This window comes from Alexandromys fortis, unplaced genomic scaffold (genome assembly GCF_014885135.2).
Source record: "Alexandromys fortis isolate MF-2015 unplaced genomic scaffold, M_Fortis_MF-2015_v1.1 scaffold_94, whole genome shotgun sequence".
NCBI classification, from domain to species: Eukaryota; Metazoa; Chordata; class Mammalia; order Rodentia; family Cricetidae; genus Alexandromys; species Alexandromys fortis.
Genome location: NW_026067979.1, coordinates 4640941 through 4663830, shown reverse-complemented (window position 1 = coordinate 4663830; position 22890 = coordinate 4640941). Strand labels below are relative to the sequence as shown.

The 22890-nt window shown below is 42.2% G+C and overlaps 1 protein-coding gene across 5 annotated transcripts in view; it reads right to left on the bottom strand.

Moving 5' to 3' along the window:
• Piezo2 (piezo type mechanosensitive ion channel component 2) overlaps positions 1-22890 on the bottom strand; it is a 340070-nt gene that overhangs the window by 107626 nt on the left and 209554 nt on the right. For all 5 annotated transcript variants that reach the window (XR_007594600.1, XM_050157961.1, XM_050157964.1 and 2 more), the window contains exons 6-7: positions 21763-21973; positions 19060-19273 (exon numbers count right to left, since the gene is read on the bottom strand). Coding sequence is in view for 4 of the 5 variants with exons in the window: in XM_050157961.1 (XP_050013918.1) it covers positions 19060-19273; positions 21763-21973 (425 nt within the window). In the remaining variant the exon portion in view is untranslated. The remainder of the gene's footprint in view (positions 1-19059; positions 19274-21762; positions 21974-22890) is intronic.

Here is a 22890-nt window from a genome sequence, read left to right as displayed (position 1 = left end):
AAAAAAAAAAAAAAAAAAAAAAAAAAAAAAAAAAAAAAAACACCAGAAAGAAACCCACTGTCATTTATCTAACATGCATCTTGGGTCACATAGAGTAGATATTTACCAATCTTTGGGCTGAGAGCTCATAATAAACTTAAAAAGAAATAAGCAAGCTACAGTGTAAAATGGAAAGAATAGAAATTCAGATATGGATTAAAATCAAATCCTACCTGTGTTCTCAACCGTGTAATCTGGAATATGGCCTTTTGTCATATGTAGCCTCAACTTTCTCATCCAGCAAATGAGACTAGCAGCTAATACTGAAGTTACTGTGGGATTTGACATGGTCGCCACATGCTTCAGAAAGTCTCCGGTAGAACTCTTTTAATTTTTATTATCTTTATTCATCTATTTATTTTATATCCTGGCCTCAGCACCCCCATTCTCCCCCCCTCCCAAGTCCCTCTCCTCCAATCCTCCTTCCCATCCCCTAATCCCTTTCTCTTCCATCTCCATCCAGGAAAGGGCAGGTCTCCTATGAGCATCAATAAAACATATCAATGTGATATCAATTTGATAAGAATGAGCATCAATAAAACATATCAAGTTGCAGTAAGATTAAGCGCCTCCCCATGTGTTAAGGCTGGGGAAGGCGACCCAGCATGAGGAGTATAGGAGGAGTAGGGTGCCAAAAGTCAGTATAAGAGTCAGAGGTAGCCCTGTTCCCATTGTTAGGAGTCCCACAAGAGGATGAAGCTACACAACTGTCACATATGTGCAGAAGGCCTAGGTCAGTCTCATTCAGGCTCCCTGGTTGGCAGTTCAGTCCCTGCGAGCCCCCAAGAGCCCAAGTTAGTTGGTTGTGTGAGCCTTTCTATGGTGGCCTTGACCTCTCTGGCTCCTCCACTCCTTTCTTCTCCTCCTCCTCCACAGGATTCCCGAATCTGCCTAATGCTGGCCTATGAGTCTCTGCAACAGCCTCCATCAGGTGCTGGATGCCACTTTAACAAGGGTTTGGGGGAGCTGTATCATGGAAAACTATATTGTGTTGCAAACAAGATGTTTAATAAGTTTTTAACACAATGGACATTAGTTTCTCTCTTGAATTAATCTCTCTCATTCATAAAGGCTTAACGCTAGTGTGGTTTGTCTTCTGTGTGGATAGCAATGGACTCAGATAACATTTGGAGATGCTGTTTATAAGGAATAAATACGGGACTTTTTTTAATGGCACATTCACAACAGAGCAAAATATTTATGTGTGATTTCTCTTATAAGCAGAATATTCTTTCTCCCTCCATAAAGTAAAACAATTGTGAAATTCTACCTGGCTGAACAGCTTTCTGGGTGGATTCTCTAGTGGAATTTGATCCTTTCTCATTGATAAATTGCACAAGTCACAGTTTGGTGAGCTTAATATTGATATTCTCCATCTCACCATGACTAGTAATATCTGTCTTCTCTTATATGTCCACATCCTGCTGGCTGAAACAAGATACCGATGCTTAATAACCAAGATGATGTGTCTTAGGCTTGTCCACAGCAGCCGTGAGTGTTCTACACAGCCAGGGCTCAAAGTCACTGCAGGGCCTCAGTAGCAGCTCTGCCAATGCTTTTACAGTAGAAAAATACAATTATCGATCTAGACATAAAGAGTTCAGGTTCTAATCATGTAATCAACATAAAACCCATGAGGGGAGCAAACAAACGGAAATGGAACAGAATCCACTCACTTCTTTGGTCAGATCTTAACACCAACTGCTTTATGTGTGCTCAGCATGCTGGGTAACATCATCCAAAGACGGACTGTGACTCATCATCCTCAGGTGTGTTCGCTCCCTGTCTGCTCTTCTGACCATGGCTTAGCGCCTGGTGCCATGCTTTTCCTCATCTGGTCACAGCAATCCCCACAGCCCAGAATATTGGACCTTTATGCAACTTCACTGAGAGGCAGAAAAAGCAGCTATCACTACAGCTTTTCACTTACAGCCCCAAATGACTACAATAACCACTCCTCCTCCCCCCTCCCCACTTTTTTTTTTATATAAAAAGAAAACCCTTGACTTCCTACACAGTGAAGCCTACGGTTGGCACACTCTTCTGGCTTCTGCTGTTTGAGAACAGCTTATTTGACCTCTTCCTTGTTCTGTCTGCATCATTCAGTGCAGAATTTTATATTCACATGTCTTGCAGGCTGTGGCTTGCACTGTGGCTCTAATGATGCTGCCCTAATGCCTTTCTCTAAACATCACTTCCATTGTGCCTTTTACAAGCTAAAGGCTTTCTAAGGTGCTGGCATCAGGACATATCAATCATCTATTACCAAAAACTATTCTTTATAGTTCTGATTTTTGCACAGAGGTCACCCTTTCCATTTCTTGCCTCTGTCACTGAGATCCCCCTGCCCCCATAAACTTGCATCCACTTTTCTTTCATTCCACATGTCCATCTTTCCTGAGCCCTTGCCCGAGAATCTCAGGGGAAGCTCCCACTTCTCTGCTAGCTCTCTTCTCATGCAATGAGGAAATCATAAAGGGAGGGACCGTATACGAGAGAGTGACAGTGTGAGCTTGTGTCTGGGAAAATAGAAGCACCACAGTTGTCTAGTTAGGGTTGCTCTGTTGGGATGAAGCACCGTGACCACAAGTAAGTTAGAGAGGAAAGAGTTTCTTTGGCGTCCACTTCCACATGACAGTTCATCATAAAGGAAGGCAAGACAGGAACTCAAACAGGGCAGGAACCTGGAGGCAGGAGCTGATACAGAGGCCATGAAGGAGTACTGCTTACTAGATTGCTCCTCATGGCTTGCCCAGCCTGCTTTTTTATAGAACCCAGGACCACTAACCCAGGGATGGCATCACCTACAATGAATGGGCTGGGGCCTTCCTTTTAACTACTAATTAAGAAAAGGCTCTGTAGGTTTGTCTACAGACAGAGCATAGAGTGGCGTTTTCTTAACTGAGATGTTCTCCTGTCAAATGGCTTTAGTTTCTGCCAACACTAAGAAGAGACTAACAACAAGCTCTAGAGTTTGTTTCCAGAGCTTTCCCAGAGGTTTGTTTTTTTCTAATCAAGCTTGTCATTTTGTACTGATATTATTTGTAAAACAAAACTAAATAGTCCGTAGAGAAACCACTGCATATTAGGACATTACACTGATACTGTAGCTCCCACACTGTCATCAGAATAATTTAAAGATGACATAACATTTTAGGATCCCCAAATAGTTAGCATATTTTATGAGCTCACAGTCATGATCAGAAACGTTTATTCAATGACAGAGTTCCACACAGAAATGGGTTTTATAAGAATTCATACCACCACTCTGAAACTTTGATTTCTTTTTTTTAAATAAGACTCATTATTTTATTTTTTAAATTATGTGTGTGTGTTTCTATGTAAGTATGTGCATTACAATGTCCCCTGAGCCCTGAGGCAAGAAGAGACCATTGGTTCCCCTGCATCTGGAGTTACAGGTGGTTGTGAGCCTCCAGACATGGATGCTGTGAATTAAACTCTGTAAGAGCAATGCATGCTCTTAGTCACAGAACCATCTGCAGACCCTGAAACTTTGCTTTCAAGACAAATGGTCCTGATAATTTATATCTTAGCCTCTCTCTGTCTCTGCCTTTCTCTGTCTCTGTCTCTCTGTGTGTGTGTGTGTGAGAGAGAGAAAGAGAGAGAGAGACAGAGAGAGAGAGACAGAGAGAGAGAGATTATTTAATTGTTTTGAACTTTCAGATTACCTGGCTTTGAAAAGCCATATGAATGCGCTTGAATCATTTCACATTTGGAGATTTCTAACAAAACTACTGCAGTAAAGCGTTTTATTCCCTTCATAACGACTGTGACTCCTTAAACTGTCTACTCAAAAATGAGAGATTTGAATTCCCACACACTGTTATTGGTGTGGAGTCGCCTTCTGCTACCTAGTAATGTGGAACATAGACGGTACAGAATGGCGTGATATTCTGGAGAAACTCGAGAAGGTCATCTTTTTCCTTTGAGCCAGGTTCAGTCCTTTTACATGCATCACTGAAGCTGTAGTAACCCAATATTGAAAGCAGGCTGTGGGGAGAGACAGAGGAAAGGGAGAAGCATTTAAGGGCAAACAACGCTAATTGGCTAGTTGTGTGGGTGGACAAGAATCTGCCCAAGAAGGCTTGCGGACTATGTCAGTGACTGAACCGAAAAGACAAGTTAAAGGATTTAAAATCTGACATCGATGTGACAATAGGTACACTGTGTATCAGCAGATGCATACTAGTTGCACACAGCCAGACCAGAGTGATACTAGCTTTTGTCACACTGATTCTGCTGGCAGCATTAAGAGAAAGAAAGAAATTCAGGGACACAGCTACCTCTTTCCAGTACTCCCTCCCTCTCTTCCTTCTTCTTGGACATCACCCCAAGTTGGGGAGGTTGGCATATCATGCTCATTGACATTTATTTTACTTTTTTTTTTTGCTTATTTTAAGTAATTGTTACATATGCACTTATTGTGCATTCATAGATAATGCATATGAATTCTGCGTGCATTTAACCATATATATATATATATGATTACATTTGGATGTATTCTTTTGCCACTAATATGCATACAAAGTGTCTTGACGTTAGGTTTTTGTTGCTAAGATAAATACCATGACCAAAAGCAACTTGGCGAAGAAAGGGATTATTATTTTTATAGTTCCAGGTAACAGTCCCTCACTGAGGACAGTCAGAGCAGGCACCAAAGGAACCGGAGTCAGGAGCTGAAGCAGAGGCCATGAGGAGTGCTGCTTGCTCAGTCCAGTTTCACATAGCATCCAGGACCATCTTCAGGGTGCCACTCTCTCCAGTCGACTAGAACCTCTTCTATCAATTAGAAATCAGGAAATGCCCCAAGACTTGCCTACAATCTGATGAAGACATTTGGTTTTTTGTTGTTGTTGTTGGTTTGGTTTGGTTTTTTTGTAGTTGAATTTCCTCTTTCCTTTTGATTCCAGCTTGTGTCCAGTTGAAAAAAAACATCAAAGGATATTCAACATCTTCTTAGAGAAAGACAGGTTAAAACCATGAGACAGCAGTACATATAGCAGAGTGGCTAACAGGGAAGAGGGTAAGAACAAATTCTAGAGGGCTTAGAGGAGCTAAGTTACTCCTTCTGTGTTGATGACAATGGGATACAATACAGTGTCCATTGTAGTACATTTCTATTGCTCTAACAACAACAACTACAGAACCTTGACTGGTTGACTGGAGAGTTCATAAACGGTAGGTGCAGTCTCATTGCCCACAATCCCATACGCACTGATTCTGTCTTTGCTAAGACTCTGGTCTTTGCTCTCAAGCCAGCAAAATTTTGCTGTGCCCTCTCATGGCAAGTGAGAAGAAAAGATTTTTAATATCTCTTTTATAAGATCATCAATCCCATCACGGAGACTGTAATCCCAACTTAATCATATCCACAGGCTGCACATATTAATGCTGTCCCATTGACTTACACCCACCTTTTCTTTTGAGACAGGAACTGGCTTCAAACTCACCAAGCAAGCTAGGCTGGCCGGCCAGTGAGCGACAGGAAGCCACCAGTTTCCATTTCCTCAGTGTGGGATAGGAAGGATGTGTCATCAGGTTTGGCTTTTCTTTGTTCAATGTGGGTTCTTGGAATTAAATTCAGGTCTTTGTAGTTACAAGGCAAGAACTTTATTGACTTTACTGATTTATCTCCCTAAACCCCTAATATAACACTTTTAGCTAAGAGCAAACTGTATTCAGACTTATTTAGTGTTTACTTAATGCTCTTTAATCAGTCCAGAATCATATGCCAAGACACTGCATTACTGAATCATCATGCAGAACATTTACTTACATCACTATGCAAGGATATGTATTGTACAGCTTGGTCATATGGGGCTATGCACGTGTGCATGTGTGTGGGTGTGTACACGTTGTATATACAGGTGTCTGTGGATATATCCGTATGTATGTATAGGTACAAGTGTCCACATGAATGTGGAGACCAGAGGTCTACGGTCTACACTGAATGTCTTTCCTATCACTCTCTACATTATTATTATTATTATTATTATTATTATTATTATTATTATTTTATGAGACATGTTTCTCACTGAAAACAGGCTCATCAATTCAACTAAGTTGGGTGGCTAAGAACTTCAGGGATGTACTTGTCCTTGTTCCTCCCTGCCCCCAGTGTTGAGACTATAGATATGTGCCACCACACGCGGCCTTGAAGTGGGTGCTGGAAATATGAACTCAGGTTTCCATGTTGGTGCAGGAGGCACCTTATTGACTGAGCAATTTCTCCAGTCTCTATAGTTTTGGTTTTAATTCAATACTACATTTTAGGTTTTACTTTGTTACTCAAAGTTTTTCAGAGACCGTTATTAGAATTCATTTCCATTTGTTAGTTTATTCCTTTGGTAAATCCCCCTATTTTTCTACTTTCTAATGAAGGGGGAGTTAGCTTCTTCTAAACAGTAAGAAAAATGGTGAAAAATATAAGTTACACGTCACAGCAACATTAGGTTAGAAGGAAGATTAAGGATTAATACAGCATGACAATGTCCGCAGCACTGAGAAGAACAAACGAGGGCCTGTAGCTAACATGAGAGAACCCAGCTAAAGAGATAAGAGGGACAAAGCTCTGGTCCTGCCACCCCAATAAAGCCTTCTGGAAATCCAGACAAGACACTACCAGCCTTCCATATTTTTTACTTCTACTGCAGCTAATTATGACTGTCTAAATTTCAAGGGAAACTGGCTTCTAAGAAAGCCTCCGCCCATCTTACAGAAGAGACTTCAGATCATCCTTGTAGACAGGAATTAAGTAACAGCATCTTGGAATGCTTCTTGGTCGTCTGGAGAAACAAAGAGCTTAGGGTGATTAACTGTACCTGAGACACTTCAGAGTCAGCAGCAGCAACACTAGGGGCTGACTAGAGGCTAGCAGACATTTAAGGCCAACAAGTTAACCAGTCCAGAGTCAGATATGGATAAAGGGAACTTCAACCATGCCTGAATGGGTGGACATGAGAAACCAACATGAGCGTCTTTCTGGTTGAACCTGGAGATCATATATTAAGTGGGGTGGGGTGGGGGTTCTAACTGGCTAGCTAATGACATTATTATAGTCTTTTGCCATAACCTAATAAAATGTCCCTGGATAAGCAATCTTTGGCAATCCACTCAAGCCCCCTCTCATTCAGGCTGAGAGCTTTATTTTCCTACTTATGAAATCTCAACGTCCTGGTCTATCTTCTCTTCACCCACTCTTTCCCTTTTCTGTAATGCTCTCAGTAGGGTTTGCTTTCTGTTCACCTATTCTTACTAGTGTCCTTGTAAAAGAGGTCCTTGAGGCCCTCTTAGCCTCTCTGCCATGGGAGCACACTGCAAAAAGCCAAGCACCTGTGACTTCAGACACTTCACCTGACCCTATTCCAAGGCTACAGTCCCTTCTACCTTGACTTCTCAGTCTCAGGTCCTGAGACAAGCTTGTGAAGAAGCTATGTAGTCTTGTATTTGCGTTATAGGGCATCTCAGATGGACTAAAAAGCTTTCCTTGCTCCTAGGCTACACAAATGAATCCTGTGTGTTGGCAAGGAGGTAGAAAGCAGAATGAGAAACAGACATTCCAGATTTAGAATATTGAGCAAGAAGCCACTAAGGTGTTTGTCATCAGATACAAAATAGATGTAGCTACAGAGCCAGAGAAACCTTCCAGATAGCTGTTCTCCATGTTTCTAGCAGGCTTTATGCCTTTGTTTCATTAAAATATGAACATAATGTGCTGGCAATATGCCTGGGGCTAAACTTAGCTACACAGTGAAACTCCTAACCCAGTTGTTCCAGGGATCATTTACATTATAGCAATTTTCACTGAAGCCCAACTCTGATCAGCGAGTCTTCAAATAAATGCTCCACTTCGGAGAGCCAACAGGAGCCTTTGTGTTGTTTCCACTGTAAAAATCATTTGTGTACTCTGGCAGTGCAGTATTAGAAGCTCACACAAATGGACCCCATCTGTCAGGGTCATTTCCATTTCTCCCAGTTAGAATCCAAAAGTGAATTTCTGCTTTAATGCATCGTCTGTGATGGTTTTCCCACTGAGGTACTGCGTTCAGCAATCCCCACAGTGCAGAGGAGTCCCTCTCAGCCGGTTTACTGTCTCTGGGCTCACTCCCCTCAGCATCCTGGCTCTGCTCCTTTCCTTCTGGTTATTGCTGGGATGCATAATGCTGAGTCTCAACAGTGGATAGTAAAGCCATTCCCCAGCAGGCAAACAATACCTTGCCGTGCTGACTGGTCGACTGACTCTAAAGCTTATGGATCTACTTCAAATCGGTGTATATGAGCTGAGAAGATCACAAGCAGTCACTTATCTCTACCTTGCCTTTCCAACGTCTACCCGACACCCCTCCCTACTTCTCATGCCAAGACACAATTTACTGACAATCGGAAAACATTGGGAACTAGAAAGCAGTTCATTTGAAAACGCGATTCATCTGTTGTTAATCTCATACTTTGTTGGTAATTTCTAGGTTATATGATGTCATGTATAGAGATGTAATACCACAGTACCTGACATAGAATATGTGCTCCAAATATTCTAGCTGCTGCTGGCCTAAGTATTATTGCTGTGAAGTATGATATATGCTTTGCTTATGCTGGCTCTAGTAAACAAGAGTCTATATGAGTCCTGTTTAAGATGATTTTGAACTATGCACCCCTACAGAGGGGTTATATATCTCTTCATATATATGTTTTCATACATGTCTCCTCATAATGTCCATACAGAGATACTGAGATGTGGCACCCAGGGGGATGTTTGGGAGAGTGTGTAGAATTATGAGCACTGTAACTATGCCTTACTCTTAAGATCAGGGTGTTTGCCAAGTATACTTCTTTCATCTGCAATCAAAGAAAGGATAAAGAACCACTGGGAGCACTCACAGCTGTGGACAGATTTCAGCCAAGCCTACGGTCTTCTGCTCTTATCTAAGAGTACTGTTTGTCCTTTAGAATATCCATGTCCACTTCTTACATTAGACCCAGCAATGCCACTCTTGGGCACATACCTAAAGGGTGCTCAACCATACTACAAGAACATTTGCTCAGCTATGTTCATACTAGCATTATTTGTAATAGCCAGAACATGGAAACAACCTTGATGCCCCTCACCCGAAGAATGGATAAAGAAAGTGTAGTGCATTTACACAATGGAGTATTACTGAGCGGTTAAAAAAAACAACAAAACAATGACATCTTGAAATCTGCATGCAAATGGATGGAACTAGAGAGAACCATCCTGAGTGAGGTAACCCAGACCCAGAAAAACAAACATGGTATGTACTCATTCGTAGGTGGATATTGGACATAAAGCATAGGATAACCAGCTTATAGTTAACGACCCCAGAGAAGCTAGGTAAGATGGAGCAACCTAAGAGTAAACACACATAGATTCCTCTCGAAAGGAGAAATAGACAAGATCTCCTGAGAAAACTGGGAGTGTGGGGGTGGCAGGAGAAGGGAGGGTAAAAGGAGAGGAGGAGGGGAGAAAACGAAAAGGGAGGAGAACTTGGAAGGAAAGGGATAGTCAAGTTGGGGAAAGGACAAAGAGGGAGAGCAAGGAAAGAGATATCTTGATAGAGGAAGCCATTATGGGGCTAGCAAGAAACCTGGCACTAGGGGAATTCCCAGGAATCCACAAGGATGACCCCAGCTGAGACCATAAGCAATAGCGGAGAGGGTACCTGAACTGACAGACAGGGAACCTGAGACCTGGTACCATAGCAATGTCTGACCTCCATGACAGTTATCCAAGTCTAGAGCAGAGATGGGCTTGGGATTCAGGGGCATCCCAGTGCAAAGCAAGAGCCTTTCAGAACCAATGGTGGGGGCTGTCAAAGCCTCCTCGGTCCAAAATTCTGGGGCACAAACAAAAGGCCAAAATCGAATTGCTGGTGAGTGCTGAAGAATGACATTGTAATTATGGCTGAGATCAAGGATCCCCTTTCAGAAAAACAGGAGCTATTCAGACGTTCACAGAAAGCAATGTTTCGGCGTCGAACCATCTTACGACATTTCCTCCATGTTAGGCCAATGGCTCAGTTAGAACCAGATTGAAAACACTTTTAAGGAATCTTACTTAAAAAAAAAAAACTCTCAAGTTCCATGGCATTCCATAGATCTGAGTATAATTCTGCCTTTCCCATTTGAGCTTTTGGTACTTTGGGCTCCGAGTCCTCCCCTGCATTGCATCATACAGAAAACACAGCCAAGACAGAACCTTCCCTTTTCATTAGTTTCTTACTTAGACTTTAAACATGTTTCCATGTGTGTGAGAAAATGTTAATCTGACAGATTTCACACTACACTGTTTTTGCAAGCTTGGAAAAACTTTACCCCGAGTCCCCTGGGATCTGCATCATTCCTTTGAAGTGTTTAAAGGCACAGGCATGTCTTCACTGTGCTCCAATTTGCTGCAATTGAGTGTTAGGCTACATTTGTGGAACACTGCTTTAGAATAGCATTCTGTCCCAGGGGCAACTTTGTACCCGGCAGAAATGCTCCATACTCGGGGCTGTGATGATTGTGAACACACTGGGGCCAGTTGGAAATGTTTTCTGTGCAGTGCAGCTATTACAGGCATTGCTTCTCTGATGTCACACCTAGGACTCACAAGAGTGTTTACACTTGCTGAGCAGATTTTAAATCTTGGGCTTCTTCCCCTCGCCTGGATGCATCTCACCATGGGGAAAATGTAAGAAGTGAGTGAGAAGCAGGATGCTATGGACCCTGTGATCTTCCATGCCCTGAGCTATTTCTTGAGATAGTAAGTCTTGCATCTTCTAGGGGATACTAGACAAGAGGCAGGATGTATAGGCATTTCTGTTACAGATAAAATTTCTCTTAAGTGGCTGCAGTGTCAGTATGAGTTTAAGTAACTCATTTTTGAGTTCTTGAGTGTTCATAATCAGTAATGTGCACCCTGGAAGAGAAGATCCACAGCAAGCATGTGGTGTGCTTCTCCGTCATGAGCCTCATGACAACCTGGCAAAGCATCCGCGTTATTGCGAGAACACATGCAGCTCTGAAGCTCAGTGACCGGAAAGGTCACTAGTGGTGTGTCAGATCTCCTGGCTTCAAGTCAGGACCCCACACCGAGTGTCACCACAACAACGCATTTGAAAATATACACAAAGGCAAATTCCTTGAAAGACACAAACGACTGAAACTCAAAAAGTCTTATAGCCACAACGGAAACTGAATTTTGGTGGGGCTAGAAAAATTTCTAATAAGGAAAACTCCCAAATGCTTTCCCTTGGTCAATCAGATCAAACTTGGTGGTTTCTATTTTTTTTTTTTTATAACAGCGATGCTAATCATCAAAGAAGAGAAAATAATTCTCAAGTCATTTCAAAGGTCAGTGTTCTCAACTCACTCTACGAGGCTACCATTATTTGGATATCCAAGCTAGAAAAGGGGAAGCCAATAATGGAAATTGATAGAGCAATGTCTGCTATGAATATTGTTACATTTTTATATATACTGTGCCTTAAGTCCTAAATCCTCCTGCCTTGTGATCCCAGGTGCTGGTTCCTAAGACTGCATCGCCATGTCTACCCTAAATCATTTTAAAAGGAAACACTATGTATTTAGCGACACGGCACCTAGAGAATGTCACTGCTACAATCATAATGTTTCTTAGTTTCTTAGCTACCTTTGTATAGACAAGCTCTCAGACATGGAGCATAAAGTCAGGGGGTCAGTAGGTATTTTAAAATCAACAGTGACCTTTCTTAGGAAACCATTTTCTTATATATCATCTTACCCCATCATGGCTGCCTCTGAGGTTTTGGAATTCAGGAAGTCTTTGCTTTGTGCCTGATGATATATAAAGGACTAAAATACAAGGCTTGGGAGGAAGCCATGAGAGAAATAAAAAGGTTGAACCAAGATCTGGGAGCCCAGTGTGTAACCTTCCAGAACACAGGATCTTTTCACGGTCCCTGAGAACCAGGACCCAGGGACACACTGAGTTACTATGGTTCATTGCAGCAAATACCAAGGAAAATGTTTTCAGAGGGGAGCAGAGCAGAAGGAAATACTTCCTCATCACAAAAGGAGGATGTTTCTAGAAGGAAATAGCCAAGCTAGGCTTTGAGAAGGAGCCAGTGAGTTAAATATGGAGGGGGAGAGACTTTCCAGTGGCAAGGCTGTCCAACTCTATGTGCTCAGGACCTCAAGGTCATATGGGATGTAGGGCTCACACCGTGAGTTTGACTTTAAACACTAAAAAGCTTCTTCCTTCCTTCCTTCCTTCCTTCCTTCCTTCCTTCCTTCCTTCCTTCCTTCCTTCCTTCCTTCCTTCCTCCCTTCCTTCCTTCCTTCCCTTTTTATAAATTTAGTATCCTCATATCACCATGCACTTGGAATGTGTTATCCTCTTAATGCAATAGCGCCACTCTTGCGAGGCTACATTCCCATGCCTATTTAACAAAAAGTGGGGGGACCTGTTCCGAGTACAGTTGCTCTGCCCAGGAAAGGGCAAGGCCAGGATTCTAGATTCCTAAGCTGTGAAGCATTAGTATCACGCTCTTACTGTCGTATTTTTGAGACTGTGGGGCCCATGTAATTCTTGATGGAAGTGAAGAGAACTTATGGACAGAAGGTCACGACTTGTGGTCAAGGGTCTGCAGGTTAGCTGATGTCACAGCTATGGACTGTGTTGAATGAGTTACATCGTCTGACCAACTGAAAGAAATTCTAGCTGTCGCTGCAGAACAGAAGACATCTTCTCTGTAAAATTCTAAGATAAACTTTTCCTGAGAGGTAGGCAAAGGGAGAAAAAATTCTTGTCCACAGCATTTAATCCAAGTCTAAAGTCTGGAAGAAAAAATGGGGAAGATGGTAGTTACAGGACTTAATCAATAGCCCTGACGAAGGTCCTGTAGCCAGTTAGAGGCTGTAGCTGCAAGTGTCATGGCTGGTAGAGTACCCTGCTGCCTGAGGATTGGAGTTTGCACCATACTAGGAGATCACAGTGTTGTGATCTGCAGTCCAGATAGACTTGTGGGGTCCACGTGGTTAGGTCCCATTGACTTAAACGTATAGACTTCCATTTACCTGTGGAGGATGTAATTCATTTTTCTTTGGCTCCCATTGCTCATCTTTGTGATGAGCACACAAACATTGCCTGGGACCTACAGACTAAGTCACTTAATCATAGGATTCTCCCTAAAATGCTATCAGTGTTTGTTTACAATTGTGTCCCCTCCCACACTGCCAGTGAAACAATGCTATAGGACGTGCTGACTCTATTGTCACAAACAGACAAAGAAGCGCTCACAGCTTTGGGTTCAAGTCGACATTCCCTAACATTAAAATGAAATACTCTACATTGATTTTTTTTCTTGCCACTCACTGGGTTCTTTTCACATAAAGTATTTTGTCAAATGAAAACTGAAATCACCTGAGCCTTTATTTGCTGATTCGGTTTGCGGGTCCTCAGACCCATGAAATGCAAGCCGGGCATTCCCAGCGATGCCAGCTGCAGTTGAAAACACCTGGATCTTCTAAGCAAAGCAAGAAAAGTTCAGGCTCCTAGTAGAGAAACACTTAGTATTCCTTCATTTTCTGAGCATATTCTGCTCTTTTTACACCAGAAGAGAAAGATGCGCACCGTGGGACTTTATGTCCCCTTTCACACAAAGACACTTAGCCACTACCCCACAAAAGGACAAACAGCACAAATGACCCTGAACTTTTAAATGTTTGTCTTTTACATTTTTTCTTGTTTGTCACAGAGTCAGCTTGCGACGTTGGCCTCCCAGAGTTTGCTGTTTCTTTTGTTTACATGGCATTAAGGCTAAAATAAACAAGGGCTTTTCCTTCATCAAACACGATTCATTTTCTAATAGTGATTTATTGAGCTAGCAGATAAAGGATAACAGCACAAGTCATTGTGGGTTCATTTACTAGTGTTATTTTCATGAGGATGACCCAGGGATCTTTCCTGTTGCTTCCATTGTTGCGTTTTCAACTGTAATTTAGGGTTAAAAAAATAAGAAGTAGCAAAATGAAAACAGAAATTTGAGCAAAAGAGCCCAACTTTTCTAGTGGGTCTGTGAACAAGCTGGAAAAAGTTGAGGGGGTTGCGATAAGTTCCACAAATGCAGGGCGAAGGGGGGACACCCGAGAGTGCACCTGGTGCTTTGTAAGAATGGAATGTTCACGAAGAGAAAAAATGGAGGCATGCGTTCTGATGATCCAGCTGGGAGAATAGAAGCAGTCAGTTCAGCCCACTTCCCTGTCCAGCACCCCACCTATCTCAAAACCTGCTCTAGGTAACTCAGACAAATGAGCAAGGGGCCGGGCCAATGTCACACACAGGCTGTTTTTAGCCCAAACTTGCTTTAGAGATGATCTTCCAAGGACATGCAGTCCAAAGCTATGTTAGCAAGTTATCGACATTGGCTTTCAGTAGATGTCATCACCGACTACAGGGAAATGAGTGCCTGGGCTTGATGATGCACAGTGCACTTATAAAGCTCCCTGATCATCACAGGCAGCGTGCTTAGGGTCTCCCACCTGCAACCTTGCCTTCTCCTCAGGCCTTCTGCACAGAAGTGGTCCTGCGCTCCCAGATTCCTAAGCTTGGTGATCTTCTCACAGGGAGATGCCGGGGCACCTCTGCACATTCCCCGCAAACATGGAGCTGGACTCGGTATCAGCCCCATCCCTTTAGTTCTCCCACTGTTACTTCATCTCTCAAGCAGAAGGTCCCTGCTGATGATGTCATTCCTCACAGGCTTCTCCACTTTCACAGGAAATTTCTGGAGCCAGGTTAACAGGTCTAATGGGACGCTCGACTAGTACCAGATCATTCCAAATGTTCTCTATCATTTTATACTCCGTTAAGATGATGCATTTTTGAAGCATTATTTTCATCATTATAAATATATTTATCACTGCCAAATAATGAGTCCTGAACTTTGCTTTGGAAAACTTGGTCATGCCCCCACTGTGCTCACAGATAGAAGTGGCCTCTACCTCTCTCCTAACTGAATACCATATAAAACTTCCACACGAGCCCTGGTCTCTCCCACACATCCCAGCCATCTCTTCTGTGTTTTCTGCTGGGTAAAAGAACTGAGAATTTCCACCATAAACTGGATGGACCTAGAAGGGGATCCAGCAATCTTTTGGGGCCACAACATTTAATGACAGAGTGACCTAAAGAGGAACAGAATCTCCAAGCTGTGCTACTCACAGACATGAATTTTCACACAGCACATGCATGATGACGGCATCATAGTTCTGTCGATTAACATAGTGCTGACCCCAGACTACGGAAAGTTCTGGACTTTCCAGAAGAATCAAGCACTTCATAGTTCCGCAGAGGCTCTTTCTCAATCAAGAGGACCAGGGTTGCAGCTGCTCACCATGAGGCTGGCTTAGAGTAAAGCTAAGTGATGCTCACCATAGCATTGTTTATGACAGCAACAATGAGGAACAAGCCTCCTGGTCAAAACTCGAGGATGGATCAAGACACAACAGCTGTGCAGCCAAGCATGTTGCAGCCTACAAAGAGTCTATTTTAGGAGAATGCTGCTCAACCAGGAAAATAACAAGCAATGAGTATGGTATGCTATAAAATATACAGATAGGATTTAAAGTTTTTAAAATCTACCTTTATACGCATATGAAGAATAGTGAACGATACAGGCTAAAAGCATCAGCAGAATTTATTTTGGAGAGTTAAAATTCCATTTCGAAAAGTATGTAATTTGCTATTTATTTCATTTTTTTTTCAAATAATCACCAACATAGTTGTGTATTAAATGATGAAAAAAGACTTCAATTTTTTTTTTCTGAAAATAAAGGTTATTACCACCAGACTGCCCACTTGAAGACTGAAAAGAAGATAAAAACTGCTTTCTGATTTCAGGATCAACTTATCTGGAAGAGTATACGAGTACAAGTCCTGGTGGTTATAAAAAACCAGTGATAATGCCCATGTAAAATGATATCTATCTGTCTGTATGTCTATCTATCATCTATCTATCTATCTATCTATCTATCTATCTATCTATCTATCTATCATCTATCTATCAATTATCTATCTATCTATCTATCATCTATCTATCAATTATCTATCTATCTATCTATCATCTATCATTGTTAGTCTCTAGTTAGATTTCTTCAATTAGATCTTATAATTTTAGGGTTAACAGCAACATATTGGAATGATTCTTAGGAGAAAACTAATGACTTAAATTTCAATATCAAAAAGATACAATGTAACATCTCATGATCCTCAATTTGGGAACAAACAAAACTTCAAGGGAGTTTACTGTTGCCAAGCTTTGTCCTTCTCATATGCTGATGAGCAATATAACTTGCTGCTGGTTGCTGTAAGGGCTGGGAATAACAGACTGACCTACAGAATATCTATAATAAAGCATAATTTTAATTCTGTGGCAGTTTAAACAAATAATCATGGAACCCTGTGACACTACTGTCATATTTGCCACAGGACAGCAAGGGCCAAGTCTCGTCTACCACCCATTCTGCTTCATGCACAGTTTAATATGGTTAATACATTGTAAACTGTCAGAGAATCTCAAAAGAAAAATAATATATTTAGTGAAACATTATAATAATACAAAATTGAAATGTCAATGTCCTGATAGAACAATTTGCTAGGACATGGTCCTATTGGTTCTTTAAGTCTAGTCTTGGCTGCTTCAGCAGAGGACAACTTCTCCATATAACTAAGGCAGAATTTATGACCTGTAAGACACAAAGTGACTCTTTACAGACAGCAAAGCTGCTGGGGACATAGATGTGCTCTCATGATGGCTGTAAGTCATCTTTTTCCCACCATCAGCCTCCAGGTGGCAGAAAATAACCTAACCTGGAAGGGAGGAAGGCAGCTGGCCCACGGAGGATGTTTACATTTCCAATTAAGTCATTCCCTAAAAAGCCAGCCCTTTCAACAGTACAGAGTCATTTTATATATGTTCAATAAACCAAAAAATTAAATGCCCCAAAAAAACTGAAGGATTCATTGAGCTCACTGCTAATGTCTGTACTAAAGTTTAGCATTTATTCACCTCCACCCAAAACAAACATGCACTATGCACCATTAAAGAAACTCCTAAGTTTTAATGTGTCTATATTGCATGATTCTCTTATTAAACTGGATTACAGTTCTTAAGTTTATAGATTAATACCATCAGTTGATCCAACTGGGTTTGCATTACTGGAGTACATGTGTGCATGCTCATGTGTGTACCTTTGTGTGCATGCTTCTGTGTGTGTGTGTGTACATATGTGCATGCATATGTACATTGCCAACACTATTTTAGCTGAACATAAATGGTATTAGGACTAATAAAATGTGTTAGTTCTATAGGGACAGGAACTCAAACTAGCATGCTCTTTATACATGAATCAATGCATCTATACACTCTTCTTCATAATTACGACCATGGAGCAACCACACTGGGTTGCAGACCTCTGCCGCTGACATTGACGTATTATCCAAGACAAGTTCCTCACTTCTCAATGAGAGCACAACACCCAAGGGTGTAGCAGAGAGAGGAATTTTGGTTCTTCCCATTCATGTTCTCGGACATCTTTTGTGTTCCCTTTCTTTTCTGTAACTTGGACTTGTGAACTTTAGATAGACAAAGAACATATGAACAGACAACAGATAACTCCATACTGAGCATGCAAACAATGCTGGCTACTCCCCGTGTCTTTTTCTACAATCTGTCATTCTTGTTGCTAAGCTATCCAAACAAAAAATTTGTGATGTTTAAATTTCATCACAACACTTAATTCTTAAGTGTAGCTCCTAGAATAATGACAGCCTCATACTAACAAATAATGAAATCAGCAATAAATGTAAGAAATTAACTACATTTCTTTAATATCCAGAAGCCACAATGTCCCTCACTTAACCCCAATATCTTTAAGGGACCTACTGTTGGGTCACCATAGAGATGCCCTGCACACGTGTCTGGGTGTCCAGTTTTCTTTTAAAGCAACCTTGTCCTTGACACATTGTATATATGATCATTTTAAACAAAATTAAACTGATTTTTGGAGAGAGAATATAGAGAACTATATTTTTGGGATTCCTGGCTGTTTTCATCTCGGGCAATCTGAATTATTTTTGAGATTTATGTAGCTTCTAGTTTGGAGGTCGGGTCTAAACACTGGACACCATGACATTGTGCCCTCAAACACTGCAAGGCACCAAGATGTAAAATAGCAAGGTCTCCTGGTGTTGGGGATACCAACACTGGTCCACTGATGAAGGTGTCGAGCACTCTGTACATTGCTTCCCTTTGCAGCTGGAGACAGTGGTGAGGCAACAGGGCAGATGTCTTCACCCCTACAACACTTAAGGAAAGACTTCAGCCTGTGGCCAGAATCAAACACTTCATTTGGAATGTGAAGGAGTAACTTTCAACTCCGTTCATTCCTTTGCTTTTCGACAGCTGCCACTGTCCTGCAAGGAGGAGTTTCCCCTTTGAACTGTGAGTGGCCTAGAATTTTCCCCCAAAGTTCTAAGTTCTTGAATTCCCATTTTCAAAGCCAGGAGTCGGCATAATAACCATGTTCAATTCAGGCAAATAGTTATCTATTTCATGTTCTCTAAAATCCTGGATTCCAGTATTTTTAATTTTAGGTGTTTCTACAGGCAATTTGCTATTGCTTCTGACGCTCAGCTTGCCATGATATGTTTGGCCCGTGAGAGCTCTGTCTAGCTAGATGCTGTAAAATGTTTTTGTGTCCTCGGCTGAGACCCTGTGTCTCTCCTGTCTGCTCCAGACAGCAGCCGCTCCTGTCCCCAATGCCAGCAGACCCTTTATCCCAGCATACCCTTCCTTTCCTGCTAGACTGTGTTCTCAATAAAACTACAGGACTAGACTGCTTCCCGGCTGTGCCAAATCTTTGCTTAATGTACCAGCTGGCAGATTAACAAGGTATTGCGGAGGCCGCAAGGGGTGGCAAAGGGCTGTGGCCTCGTTCTGACAGAGTGATGGTTTCCCCTACCTTGCATAGTAGTCATTGGGTGGGACCGCTTCCTGGAAGAACTGAAACTGGTACAGATAGAGCCCAATCAGGTGTCCAGCAGTGAAGATCGCCAACAGGACACAAAGGCAGCCGAACAGCAACGGGTCAAAAGTCCTGCACCAGGACCACCAGGTGCACAGACCCAGAAACACAAAGAAGTACACGGCTGAGGTCAAGGACGGCAGCATCATGCCTGCGGAGATTAAAAAAAAAAAAAAAAAAACACAACCATGACACGGGGAAAAGGGCAGGACGTTTGCTTGCCAATCGGTGAGTGCACTGGCTGGAAATGATGTGAATTCCCATCGTGTACTTTCGCTATTGATCAAGATTTAAACACCATTAACCAGAATCTGTCGACATCATCAGATCCTCAACGCTCTACCATTTGTAGGAAGAAGCCACACGTGCAGTGAGTAAGGCTATGAGCTCAGTTCAGACCAGTGAGGAGGAAGCCCTGGCTCAGATCCGAGCTGAGAAACACCTCTGTTTCTGACCAGTACAACTGTATACGCACACTCGGTGTTTTCCTTTTCTAATGTGTCCTCCAAGTTACAGGAATGTACGTACACTCACTCCAGCTCTTCTCTAGAGCAGTGTGCTTTTTACCAATTTTTTTTATTACTTAAAATTTTATTTCACAGTTTCACACTTGCACATAATACATACTGGACCTCTCTCACCTCAACCCTCTCCCTGCTCCCCACTGCTCTCCTCTTCCCTACAGATTTCTGTCTCACATTCATGTCTATTGCTTTTTAAAGATTTATTTTAGTGTGTGTGTTTGTGTGTGCGCGTGTGCACGTGCATGTGTGGCATATCCTCACATGCCTATAGGTGTCTATTTCAGTTTTGTGTGTCTGTGTATATGTCCTCATTCACATACCTGTAGATGTCTATCATAGTTTGTGTGTGTGTGTGCACTTGTGCAGGTGTGTGAGTCCTCACACACCTGTAGATATCCATTTTAGTTTTTTGTGTGTATGTGCATGTATGTGTGTGCTTACTCACACACCTGCAGGTGTCCATTTTAGTTGTTGTGTGCATGCATGTACATGTGTGTATGTTCTCACTCACACACCTATAGGTGTGAGTAGAAATCAGAAGAATTTAATAGGTGGAACTGGAATTATAGGTGGTTGTGAGCCGCCTCCACTTGATGTGGGTATTAGGGTCCTAACTTGGATCCTCTGGAAGAGCAGGAAGCCACTAAGCCATTTGTCCAGCCCCTTGATTTTGCTTTATGGTCCACTGAGTTTTAATCAGGGCTGTCTGCATGACCATGGTAATGGACTTTTTTCCAGCTAAGATTTATAAAAAAAAAAACCATTATATATTGTGGACACTATAGTCTCATTACAATTTGTTCTATCTGATGAGGTAACTCATTTATATAAGGTTTAAAGCAACTTTATCAGGGACTTTGAACAGACTTCTCAAATAAAATACTGGGTTTAATTTGCACAAAAATTGTACTTCCTTCTTGTTTTTTTTCCCCTACTAAGGGGGAGTTATTTCACCTTTGGAACTTTAGTCTGAGAGAGCCCACTTTAAGAAGTTCCCAGATTGTTTTTGGTAGGATTGCCATTTTTACTGTTGATCCTACCTATCCAAGTGATCTACAGGGAAGCACTGGGTTTCTGCCAGACACCAGTCCAAAAAAAGGAGGAGCAATAATATGAGCAAAGGGGTCAAGACCGTGATGATAAAACCCACAGAAACAGCTGACTTGAGCTTGTGAGAGTTCACTGACTCTGGACTGATAGAGGAGGAATCCACAAAGGACCACTGAATTTGGGGGACAGTTGTGAGGCTTGGGCAGTCTGTGGGGCCACTGGCAGTGGGACCAGAATTGATCCCTAGTGCTTGAACTGGCATCTAGGAGCACATTCTCTTTGGAGTGATACCTTGTTCAGCCTAGATATAGTGGGGAGGGCTTTGGTCTTGCCTTGAAGTAAAGTGTCAGACTTTGTGACTCCCTATGGGAAGCCTTACCATTTTTGAGGAGTGGATGGAGGGGTGGGGAGGAGGGTGGGGCAGGAGGAGGGGAGGGAGTAGGAATGGGGATAGCTAAGTAACATGAGAAAAGATTGCATTAAAAAATTCTTAATAAAAAAAGGAAAAAAAATAAAAGAAATGTCAGGAAAAAATAGTTCCCAGTGTGGTAGGCAGTGGGAGGGGAGGAGGGGAAAGTTGAGGTAGCACTGGATGACATTATTATGGAAAAATGTGGCCAACATTTAGAGGAAGTTACTGTCTGTGGAGGAAGATTGCAATCTAACTTGGGAAGAAAAACTGTATATCCTGGAGAGTTAAATTAAGATTTCAAATACTCCACGATATAAAGATACGGCTGGCCCTGTACAACTCAAATAACTAATTGCCAACAGATCAGAGTTCAAACTTTCTGGGAAGAGAAATAGCTCTTATTTTAATCTAAACATATAAAATGAACTCACTTAGAAACGGAAAAGATGATTTGACAGAGATTAGCAGATTTTTTCTAAAAGCCTCAAGACTAGAAATGGGCTGGAGCAATGAGGCTAAGTCGGTTTCCCAAGTGGCTGGTTTTACAAGGGTCTGGAATCCATTGTTTTTGTCTGCCCCTTTAATCCTGTCTTTCACTGTGCACATCCCAGCCTGTGACTATCTCAGGGCGAAGCCACTGTGGGACACACTCACCCGAGGAGCCCAGCAGGATGGTCACCACGACCTTGCCTGCCGTGGTTATCATGTTGCCGATGAACTCCTTCAGCTTGGAGGCGACAGAGGCAAGCCTGCGGAACATTTTTAGTTTTGTGCTTTCTTCCAGCTCACCCTCCATGCCTTCTTCTCCATCTAAGTCCTCCTCATAGATCAGTGCCTCCTCTGAATCCATCTTTTCTGCTCCAGCCTAAAGAAATGGAAAAACAGAGAATGTAGCAGTTCATTCTTCTGGGGTCCCAAGGTTCCTAGTCTGTGAGTCGGTCACCGGGGTCGGCTTCACCAATCAGTAAAATGACCAGCCCCAAGGTCTCTTGGTAGCAAGTCTAAGTCACTCCAATTTCCCTGAAGGAGTACACAGATAATATCCCCAGTCTTGGGGTCCCAGTGACAATCTGTACTTCTTACGTTATACTCTGCCCTACGCTCCCTACCTGCAACCATCCTTTTACAACAAGAAGAAAGCTACCAGGACAATTAACAATCTTTGCTATGATCTATCTAGATTTTTTTCGAGTTCTAGCCTTCTCTGTTGCTAGCTAGTTTTATGGAACCACAGAAGCAAACTAGGACAGAGGTGGGGATGGGTGATGATCAGAGCTCTGGCATCTCTCTTCCTTCTCGAGTTTATCTTTGTTGGTCATCACAGGATTTCCTGACCAGGACAGGGGTCTTGAGTTGCTTGCCTAATGGTGTTGTGGCTTCCTGTCTTTTAAGAGGCTTCTGTGTTGACTGGATCTTACAGAATTCAGTGCCTTGGTTTTGTCGCATTAGGGGTGGAGGGAGAAGCAGACAGCAGAAAAAATACAAATCTCCAGGAACTATTTTTAACTAAGACTATAAAGGGGGTTTTGAGTGTTTTTAAAGACTAAATAAGGATTTTTTTTTCTAATTAGAATCATTCTTTAAAGGGGTTGGGATTTTTTAAAGGAATCATACATAGAAGCTATTCCCAAAGACAAAAAGGGTCCGGTCAAGATGAGGGATGCTGCATTTGTCCCCAGGTTGAAAGTCTGCATATATTTGCCCTGGATGATTAGAGCATCTGACTAGGGGCCACAGAGACTCTCAGCCTGGTCTACACATCTGGGAAGACCAGTGAAATCT